This window comes from Aedes aegypti, chromosome 1 (assembly GCF_002204515.2).
Source record: "Aedes aegypti strain LVP_AGWG chromosome 1, AaegL5.0 Primary Assembly, whole genome shotgun sequence".
NCBI classification, from domain to species: domain Eukaryota; kingdom Metazoa; phylum Arthropoda; class Insecta; order Diptera; family Culicidae; genus Aedes; species Aedes aegypti.
This window is the reverse complement of record NC_035107.1, coordinates 217,488-228,460: the sequence shown is the minus strand read 5'-3', so window position 1 is coordinate 228,460 and position 10,973 is coordinate 217,488. Positions and strand designations below refer to the sequence as shown.

The 10,973-nt window shown below is 35.8% G+C and overlaps 1 protein-coding gene across 1 annotated transcript; it reads left to right on the top strand.

Annotated features, from left to right (window-relative positions):
* Positions 1–3,371: 3,371 nt before the first annotated feature.
* On the top strand, positions 3,372–8,785 carry LOC5575826 (tubulin alpha-1A chain). The gene is made up of 5 exons (XM_021838757.1): positions 3,372–3,553; positions 6,693–6,915; positions 6,996–7,297; positions 7,656–8,333; positions 8,396–8,785. The coding sequence occupies exons 1-5, from the start codon at positions 3,551–3,553 to the stop codon at positions 8,537–8,539; spliced, it is 1,350 nt and encodes a 449-aa protein (XP_021694449.1). The 5' UTR covers positions 3,372–3,550; the 3' UTR covers positions 8,540–8,785.
* The last annotated feature ends 2,188 nt before the right edge of the window (positions 8,786–10,973 follow it).

Here is a 10,973-nt window from a genome sequence, read left to right as displayed (position 1 = left end):
AACTTGGAATTTTTCCATAACTGGCCACAAAAATAACTACTGATTTTCCTATGTTTTCCTCTAACATTCCCATACTTCAATAATTCTTCCAAATTTTCTGATACATTCCTCAAGGCGTCTTCAAAAAATTGTTACAGTTATTCATCCTGGGAAATTTTGCAGGGTTTTTTTGGAGAAAATTTTGAAATAAATCCTGAGATCCTTTGATAAAATTTTAAGAGATTTACTCCTGGATTATAGTTGTAATTCTTTCTAGGATTCTCTTAATAAATTGCTAAAACTAGGTCGATATAAATTTGACTTTTTGTCTCCCCCTTTCAAAATTTTTGGGCCCAATTTGGTATTTTGGGGGGGCAGTTGAAAAAAATATTTACCAATATCTGTAGGTTTCCACAAAATTTCATAACAAATCCGATGAGTTTCGATATATTATAAATTTTACTGTTATTTTTACATTATCCCTCCCTCTCAATAAAATATGTGTGTCGGCCTTGCTGAAAAAACGACATACAAATTTCGATATTGGAGAAACTTCTGGAAGAAAATCGAACAGATTTATTTTTAGAAATTTATCTAATGAAAGTTTGAAAAATCCAATGGGTTTGGAAATTTTATTTATTTTTATTTTCTAAGGAAATGTTGCTGTGGTAATTATATTTTAAATAAAATGCTGGAGAAAAGCCGAGAGAAATTTCTGAAGGAACTAAATATCGAATCCCTGAGAAATTCTTGTAAAATTTCATTGAATAATGTGGCGAACTTTTGAGCAATTTCTAAGATCTTATGAAAATGCTTTATGAAAATGCTTGGAATAAATGACAAAATCGGTGCAAGAATCATTGTAGGGCTCCTTTAAAAATTGTCGAAACATTTTTTATTTTCAAGGAGAAAACGGTGGAAGAATTAGTGAAAAAAATATGTGTTTAATGAGAAAATTACTGGAGGTAATAGCGTTGGAGTGCTCTGGTTTGCCTATAAATACGTTAAGAGAAATTGGTTCCGAATAGTCATAAACCAACGAAATTTCGAACATATGACAGTTAAAGTTAGACCAAACACTAGACAAAAACGATAAATTAATTTCCCCTGAAGAAGACACGGGGCCCAAATAGCCGTAGCGGTAAACGCGCAGCTATTCAGCAAGACCAAGCTGAGGGTCGTGAGTTCGAATCCCACCGGTCGAGGATCTTTTCGGGTTGGAAATTTTCTCGACTTCCCAGGGCATAGAGTATCTTCGTACCTGCCACACGATATACGCATGCAAAAATGGTCATTGGCATAGTAAGCTCTCAGTTGATAACTGTGGAAGTGCTCATAAGAACACTAAGCTGAGAAGCAGGCTCTGTCCCAGTGAGGACGTAACGCCAGAAAAGAAGAAGAAGAAGAAGACACAATCCCCGTGTCGAAACGTTAGGTTAAAATAGTGATAGTTCTCTATGGATGTACCAGAAACTTCTCAAGAATTACTTCCAGGAATGTTCACGGCAATTTGTCCCAGAACATATAAAGGGTTAGCCGTAGATTTTTTCATAAACCATAGCATTCAGAAATGCCTTAGAGGAGTATTCCATTTGTTTTTAATCGTTAAAGAGGTTCCTTGTAACGATTCTTACAGTTAGCTTATCAGGATTTTCACTATTGATATTCTCAATCGATCTTGAAAAGAGCCAGAACTTTGGGGGGTCATGCACAAATCATGTAACTAGGCATTAGAATACAATGAAAAACTTTATTGTGTCATCCATACTCCAGAACAAGTATCGACTTTGTATGTATATTGAAAAGGTGCTTAATAGTTTCTTCTGAAAATTTTTTTTTTGAATCATGGGAAGGACAATCCTTTGACTGTCCTACCCAGCTGTTTTTGTGCGTAGTACATGTCCTACCTGTCCTACCCACTTCCCGCGCCACTGAACTAGAGTAATCCATGTATTTTGGACAGACCATTACGCGTTTATTATTTGACCATTTGAGGCAAATGGAAGTGGTCAAATTATACGCGTAACGCTCTGTCCAAAATACATAAAACAGCCTATGTGTCATTTTATTTCGCGCAAATTTCTAATGAGTTAATTAATATCACATACAAAGATAATATTACAAGCGTTTGAGCACAATTCACTCGTAAAGAATTAGATTTGGCTTTGCTTTTGGCAAATTATGATGATGTCTATAACTGGGCTACCCAACGTACGGCCCGCGAAGAGTTTGCAGAATCTTCTAATATCTGGCTCAATAACTGTTCTACCAATTTGAAGTAAAATAATACCAAATTTTATTATGTTCACGAATTTTATGCTATTTGAAGTAATAGCATAAAATTCGTGAAAATAATAATATTTGGTATTATTTTACTTCAAATTAATTATAATGTAAAAAGTGGGCATTTTTTACGCATTGAAGGGTATTGCCGAATTTACTGTGCAATCCTCAGAGGGATTTTTGGAGAATCCTTGGCTAAGTTCTTACAGAATTTAGCAGATTTTTCACGAAACAAAACCACAGGCAGGATTCGTTAGTTAAGATTCCCAGAGTCCTTGCTAGAATCACCATCAAATTTGGAATTCTTGACGTGAATTATGTCAGGCAGAAACAATTGATTAAGTTTTCAGCTTAACCGGGTGTTCGGTTCTCCAGATTTGTGCTCTTGAAAAATTGATGTTTGGCTTCGATTTGTCTTCACCTTAAAAAAATTACGAAAAGATTCTAGTCCTCTCTTATCTTGCCAGTAACTGATATATGCAGTCCGAAAATATGTTTGAAAACGCATACAAGAATTTTTCCGAAGACTTTTTGAATATTTGTTAGTGACTTTCTTCAAAAATTACTAAATAGATTTTAATTTATGCAAATTTCCTATTTGTTTTAAATATTTGGCTATAAATTTCTCCATATTTTTTTGTACTCTCAATTCTGAAAGAAAAAAAACAGATAGATTCGCTCTTTTATTCAAAAATTAAAATCTTCCTTCACTTTGCTATAAACAATTAGGCTGACAAAAAGTCAAATTTCAACGAAAACACATACCTAGTATTTTCTTTTTTTTTTTTAGAAAATACGGAATAGTAAAAATAAATTTCCAGATCAGAGGGTCAGTAATCTTGGCTGCTGATTTAATTGGAGCCTATCAAACTGAATTCATTTAGTTATTACTGTCGGTGCCTAAAGGTATAGTAATTTTAAAAGTTTTGTGTAATCAAAAGTCTTACAAATGCATCGTTTATTTCATAGTTGGTTTCAATTCATTCAACAGTCGCTGTGCTATGTACCTGTAGGCTGCGAGAGTTTCTTTACCGTACGCGGTTGGTTGGATGACTCTGGTCTGAAGATGGTGAGAAATTGTTTCCCGATATAAAAGACGCCGGCTTGTCCCGAGCCGCGTTAGTCTCTCTTCACTTTTGTTGCCTTGCAGACAAATCAGTGGACTAGCTAGCGTTTTGCTTGCTACAATAGTCATCATTACTGGCCATAAGCTTTCCTCCACGTGCGCCTAACGTGCTTGAAGAATATTATTTGAAAAAGTTAAAGGAATTTAATTCTACTTTACACAATGGTAAGCATTTCATATCATAATTGTCTCAGATCATTACCATCATCTTTAGAATATGTCTCAAGAAAGTTATGGCATGAGTTGTTGTATCAGTGTTTTCCGTGCTTCTTGTGATTATAGAATATTGATTACTTTTCAACGTTCATGTGATAGGACCATTTGTGACGAAAGTGATTTGATAAACGGTCTATTTCCACGCCATGTCTGTGTCATTGTTCTCTCTTAGAAATTCGGCTGTTTCCCGTTTTTTCAGCCATGCTTACAAGAATGTGGAGCAACATGCAAACTCATATCGGTGCTGCTTGATATGTAATTGCTGTATTGAACAAAATAATAGGCTTTCGATATAGATAATGGTTTTTGGATATAATATCTATTATCAGAAAAAAAAAGAAATGTTACACTTAACGGATTGTTCGAGATGGGGTGACTTACAACTGCTCTCGAATCAATCAATGTCATTTTGTAGACGCTAAAAATTTTGAAGATTTTATGGCCGCCTAGAAGTTTGTGTATTGCAATGACCTATACCATGGTTGAGGACATTACAGTTTATTCATTCAACATTTCAGCGGATACATACATGAATCAAGCATTAGGGGTATCTGGGGTAATCTTAGGGCTGTGTGAATATTTTGGAAAAGTTGAGCATTTTTCGTCTAGCTTTTCTTGTCAAATCGTATGTTGAGGATTCTTGCATCAGTCCCTGGTTAAGAATTGTTCCCAATTACTTTGAAAATAGCTTAAAAGAGCACCGTGGATCATTCTGCCTCGAGGGTTCCAGATTCCTTGAATAACTTTTAGTAGTGAGAAAAAATGATTATATTTGTGATCTGTTGTTCTTTATAGCGTAAATACTTCGAACAGTGGTAGCATTTGACATGGAATTAATTTTTGATTTAATTGAGTCAGCTGAGACTTAACTTCAGAAAAGAAAGAATCAGCTTATGATTTACAGCAAATGATACAATATTGAAAGTTATAGCTCATCCAGTGGGATCTTATTTTTTTCTCTCATGTCAGTAGAATTTATGTTTGTTTGTATTACACTTACTTCTTTGTTTCACTTGAATGATTTTATATGTCTCAGGCGGATGGGCCACTCCTTCTCAGGCCAAACACAAGATTGATGATGCCATACAGCTATTTTTCTTCATTTTTGCTACTTAGGCACTTTGATGAATACACCTAATTGAACTATTTTTTGGAAGGTTTTGTTTAACGGCAGCATTGATGTGTGCCTGAACCATAAATTTTAATTTTTGGAATTGCGAATTTCTCTTAATTTCCTGTCGTATACCAGCAACAGTTAGCGCACTCGACTGGTGCCCATTGGAACGCGTGCATCATCATTCAGAGCAACGATCAAGCATTCAAGCGTGCAGCTCAATTAGAGTTTTATGAGGTTAAAAACCAAAGTGAGGTATATGAATCGGATTGGATGAACAGTATATTCGGCCGTTTTCAGTATGATGCGTTGAAGCAGCAGTCGAGCTATGGTTCATTGAGCATGACACATTTCTAGATACGGTTCTCGAATCGAAACAGATCAGTATCATTTTCATAACTCAAAAATGATTTATCAATACAAACAGATCTCTTGAGGGGGTTCTTGGTACAAAATGAACGGAAAACAATAAGCATAGGAAAGTTTAGTGTTATGAAAATAAAATATCCCATAGACTTAAAATTTTTTGTTGATATCACTTCGCGAATGTTGCATAAAAGCGTAAAATAAATTATATGTATAAAATACTTGAAAAGGCGTACCAATAGATGATGAGATTGATTTTTGACTGAATCGTTCTCAATAAAGTCCAAGATAAAAAATGTTCCAGTTGAAATCAAGACTATATGATTCATCGAGACTTGGATAACAATAGCAAAGGTTATATTAATATTTTTCTCAATTTTGATGCAGATATTTCCATTAACTCAAATTACACGACGGTCGCTATTGAATCAACAGGCAAATCAATTATTTATACCGAAACCAAGATTGCTTGAAAATTCAGACTATTCAACTTACATTTTTTTATTATTGGCTCTAAACATCTAGGAAAGTTATATGTTTTCGACTGTAAAATATCTGATAAACACGATGTAATTAAATTTTCTCAAATCAAAACATACGCCTTCGACGAAACATCGTTTTAAAGTTTTAAAATTGAAAATAAGTGTATTTGGCACTGTATCCAACAAAAAGGTTTTTTTTAGAGTCCTTGAACGATTTCCTTCAAAGGTACATGAAATCATTTTTGTAATGTCTAATAGTTTCGATAATATAAATTAAAGAAGGTAAGAAAAATTATGAGTTTTGGGGTAGTCCCATGGGTCGAGGGTTGGTCCGATTGGCATAAACATTTGCATGTTTCAAATTAATTAACATTTCTCCAACATTTGGTAGAAATCGATGATGGTCAATTACAAGTTTGTACTTTTCAAATGACCCACATGCAGAAAAATTAGAGAATTTTATACCGTATTTGCTTTCAAGCTGCAAATCGCTATAAAAACTGTTCTGAAAAAAAAACAGTAATTTGAAAAAAAAACTTAATTTATAGCTATTTGATACAAAAGCTATCACATTTCAACTTACTCCATCTCGAAATGAACATTTTCATAATCATTAAGCTATAAAAATATAATACAAGAACAAGAATAGTACATAACATTGTGATTCCCTTTGATTTGATTTCTTAAATTGTGAGATGGAGTAAGTTCTCACTCACCAACATATTTTGTATGGATTATATTTTTTAAACCTGTTAGCAGTTGTTTTATACTTTAAAGCATTTGTCATTTTTGCAGAAATAGTTGGAAAGTCGTTTAGCCAATGTACGCATTGTTCAATGTAGCTCGTTTAGCTGAGTAACTGTAATTATCGAAATGAAATATCCCCATATATGTCTTTTGGGTCTATCTTTTACGGATCATTGCTCAAAAGTTCCCGTAGCACAAAATAATTAATGATAGGATTAATTATCGTAATAACACCATATCCAGAAACGGCAATCACCCACTTTCCATTGTTTTGTCGGATCATTTGAGAAGAATGAAGTTTTATTAACCCTCTCGTATAGATGCTCATAGACACACCCACTCTCAATCAATCGTTTGCTTCGGTTTTCGTTTTTTACAGAGAGAATGCATTTCAGTTCACATCGGGCAAGCCGGAGTCCAGATCGGAAATGCATGTTGGGAGTTGTACTGCCTGGAGCATGGAATCCAACCCGATGGACAGATGCCATCCGATAAGACCATTGGAGGTGGCGATGATTCGTTTAATACCTTTTTCAGCGAAACTGGCTCGGGAAAGCACGTGCCTCGTGCAGTTTTTGTGGATTTGGAGCCCACTGTAGTAGGTGGGTTACTTTATGAATAACATATAACCTAAGACGTTCTAATTATCTTCAAATTTGTAACTTCAAATATACTTGTGCAGATGAGGTTCGAACGGGTACTTATCGACAACTGTTTCACCCGGAACAACTAATTACCGGCAAGGAAGACGCCGCCAACAATTATGCTCGAGGACACTATACCATTGGCAAGGAGATCGTTGATTTGGTTCTGGACCGTATACGCAAACTTGCTGACCAATGTACTGGTCTGCAAGGGTTCCTCGTTTTTCATTCATTTGGCGGAGGTACCGGAAGTGGTTTCACTTCATTGCTAATGGAAAGGCTGTCGGTTGACTATGGAAAGAAATCCAAGCTCGAATTCTCTATATATCCAGCACCTCAGGTGAGTAATGCCCTCTTCTGTGGTATTAGCGTAATGGTCCCGTTATATATACGTTTTACATATGCTAATAGAAGGTTTAAAAGGACGTTAGCTTGTGCTACTTTTCATACAAGTGTTGCTTTTGTATACCTCGCTGTATACCTTCAAGATAATTATCCACTGTATAGTCCTATGATTTCGTGACCAAACTCTTCAGTATTTTAATTCTCTATGGACGGTAGACTACGGAACTGTTTATTCCCCTTCTATGAAAGTGTGGCTCAGTCATAAAAGAGCATAAACATCAATCTTTGATAAATATCAAACGCTTGGGGTTTGCGTACATTGCGGCGTTCTATTGATTTTCCTTATTTTCTAGGTCTCGACGGCAGTCGTGGAGCCGTATAATTCTATCCTTACCACCCATACTACTTTGGAGCACTCCGACTGTGCGTTCATGGTCGATAACGAGGCCATCTACGATATTTGCCGCCGAAACTTGGACATTGAGCGACCTACTTATACTAATCTTAACCGTTTGATCGGCCAGATAGTTTCCTCAATTACTGCTTCGCTACGTTTCGATGGTGCCTTGAATGTTGATTTGACCGAATTCCAGACGAATCTGGTACCTTACCCCCGAATTCATTTCCCACTTGCCACGTATGCTCCTGTAATTTCCGCCGAAAAAGCTTACCATGAACAACTAACTGTTGCCGAAATTACCAACGCATGTTTTGAACCTGCTAATCAAATGGTCAAATGTGATCCACGTCATGGTAAATACATGGCATGTTGTATGCTCTATCGTGGTGACGTTGTTCCGAAAGATGTCAATGCTGCAATCGCAACAATCAAAACCAAACGTTCGATTCAATTTGTCGATTGGTGCCCTACTGGATTCAAGGTCGGTATAAACTATCAACCTCCAACGGTAGTTCCTGGCGGCGATTTGGCAAAAGTTCAGCGAGCGGTTTGCATGTTGTCCAACACCACTGCTATCGCTGAGGCGTGGGCCCGTCTGGATCATAAATTTGACTTGATGTATGCTAAAAGAGTGAGTAGCCCTGTGATATATTGGCAGTGGGATATGTATACTAGTATATTAATATGTTTTAGGCTTTCGTACATTGGTATGTAGGAGAAGGAATGGAAGAAGGAGAATTTTCCGAGGCTCGTGAGGATTTGGCTGCCCTGGAAAAGGATTACGAAGAGGTTGGAGTAGACTCTACGGAAGAAGTCGGCGAAGGTGATGAATACTAATTGGGTTGTAGACGCCCGATCACGATTCGATTGTTAGGATTTGGAGTATTTGTGTCAAATCAAAACGATTTAACACTTAAATGTCCATTGATTCTCTCACCACACAAGAGCAACATTCAAAGAAGCCTTGACACTGCCTGTTCAACCATTTTTAATAACATTTAATACTGGAAAGAGACATTGACAGATTTTACAAACATGTACTAATTTATTTAACAGATAAAGCACACATTTTGCTTGATTCAATTGAGTGTACCATTCATTTTTCGAAAAATACCTGCAATAAATATTCGCAATACCTTCACGATTGCAGTGATGACATTATTCCTACGCCAAATCATAAATCTCACAAGCAGAAGTGCATAATCCTAAAGTGTTAGACACACCATTAAACTTTACTTGATTTTATTTTCTGAGGAGCTTTTTTGGCGTTTTTTATTTACTTTGAAAAGGGTGTTGAAGCGTATGTGCTCATATTCGGCGACAATTATATAGAAGTACATAATTTGAGACAACTCGCCCGAGAAAACTCTCCATGCTAGAGCGAATCATTGCCCAAGTAAATCTTTACCGTTTTGAGTTCAATAGCTCAGAAACATGACGAAATAAATCAGATGTGTCGAGAGTAGTCAACATATTTACAGTAGAAGCTTGTTATAACGACATCGCAAGGGACCGTCACAACAGAGAAAAGTCGTTATAGAGAATAGTTATTGCACCACCATATTTTTCAAGGGACAGGAAAATATCGCTATAGAGAGCTTCTGTCGTTAGAAAAGTTGTCGTTATAATGAGCTTCTACTGAAATTGTAAATTCTATATAGAAAAAAAAAAAACATTTGTATAAATATTGGGAAGTTTTCATAAATTGTAATATATAATCAGAAATTAGGGACAAAGATTTGAAGGGCAATTGCTTTGTAAGCATTTGAACCTAAAACAACAATCTTTTTTTCTGTTCGATCTTTGCGATTTCGACTTTTTGTCTTTCATACTTTAGTCGTTTTGACCATTTATTATTTATGATTTTTCATCATAGATCCGTATGAACATTTATCGCATCATAGTTGAATATTAGTTTGAAAAAATCAAAATATAAAATCATGTGTGGAATCAGTTGCGTTATGATCTCTTAGCTTACCTTTGAAGCCACTCACTGTCTATCTTACATCGTAGTTGGCGTCACCGCAGGCAGACAGTCCCTTCAGACAATACACAAAATAGGTCCCACACATTTTTTTGCATGGACAAATCTATATAAATAAAAATGGAATGGTGTTCGTATGTCACGAAATGGCTAACGAACGGGTCAACGGATTCGAATGATTCTTTCTCAGTTTTGTTTGTCAAGGGTTCCGACGTGTTTGTGTGTATAAAAATCCCAGGATATTCACCGGGAAAGATGAAAAAACGAGCGCGAATGAAACTGTCATTTTGTATAGGACGATTCATAGCATTTTTCAACAGCCTACTTGATGGCAAGACGAAGTTTGCCGGGACCACTAGTTTAAAATAATAATTGTGTCGTATTTTACTTGACACATAATACGGTGAAATTGGAATTGGTATGGTTTTGGTTTCAAACTTGATTTTGATCTGACTGACTGAAAATAGCTTTTTGCAATTCGGTTGCATATCGGCCTACTTTTTATTATTTTTTATTTAAGTGCTTACTTATGTTTAGGCAATTTAGTACATGATTAACTTACAATATGGTAGAAACTAGCAATTTTATACCGTCTACGACCTCTTATCTGGTCTGTCATTGCTGAATGTATGAAAATTTGTGACAGTCATTCCATAGCCTACCTGATTGAGAAATACTAAGTTGCTGCTACGCTTGGATGTCCATGTTGATTTCCTGAAATATTACTGTTTGCGTTTAAGGTGCAAATTCAGTCTAAATGAGTTTCAAACGCGGTAACACAAAGTAACCAAAGGATACTTAGTCACCATGATCCATATCACCGCCAACCTAGCAAAGAAAACCAATCGTTGACTTCGCCTTCCTTGTTGAAAAATCTTACCGCGTTTGGTCCGCATTTGATATTTGCATTTCAAACGCACACAGCTATATCTCCAAAAATAACCAATTTTAACGACATTTTTCATTATTGCAAAAAATGTTGTTTGCAACTCCGATGCAAAACTCGGCGAGCCTCTTTGGATAAATGTAAAAATCGTGCTGAAAAAATCATCATTTAGTAACTTGCAAAAATAACTATTTCGTTTTTTTTTTTTCTAATATTCGTTTCGTAAAATAAGTTTTGGTATATATTACGCCATTTTCATTCATTATTCAAAATATTTGCACATGACACAATTTCGAGATTCACCAAATTTACGTTTCACAATCCGAAGATATGCGTTTTCGCATTTCTTGCATCTGTTTTGTTCGCACACGTAAAGACGAAATTGATCGTTCGTTCAACAA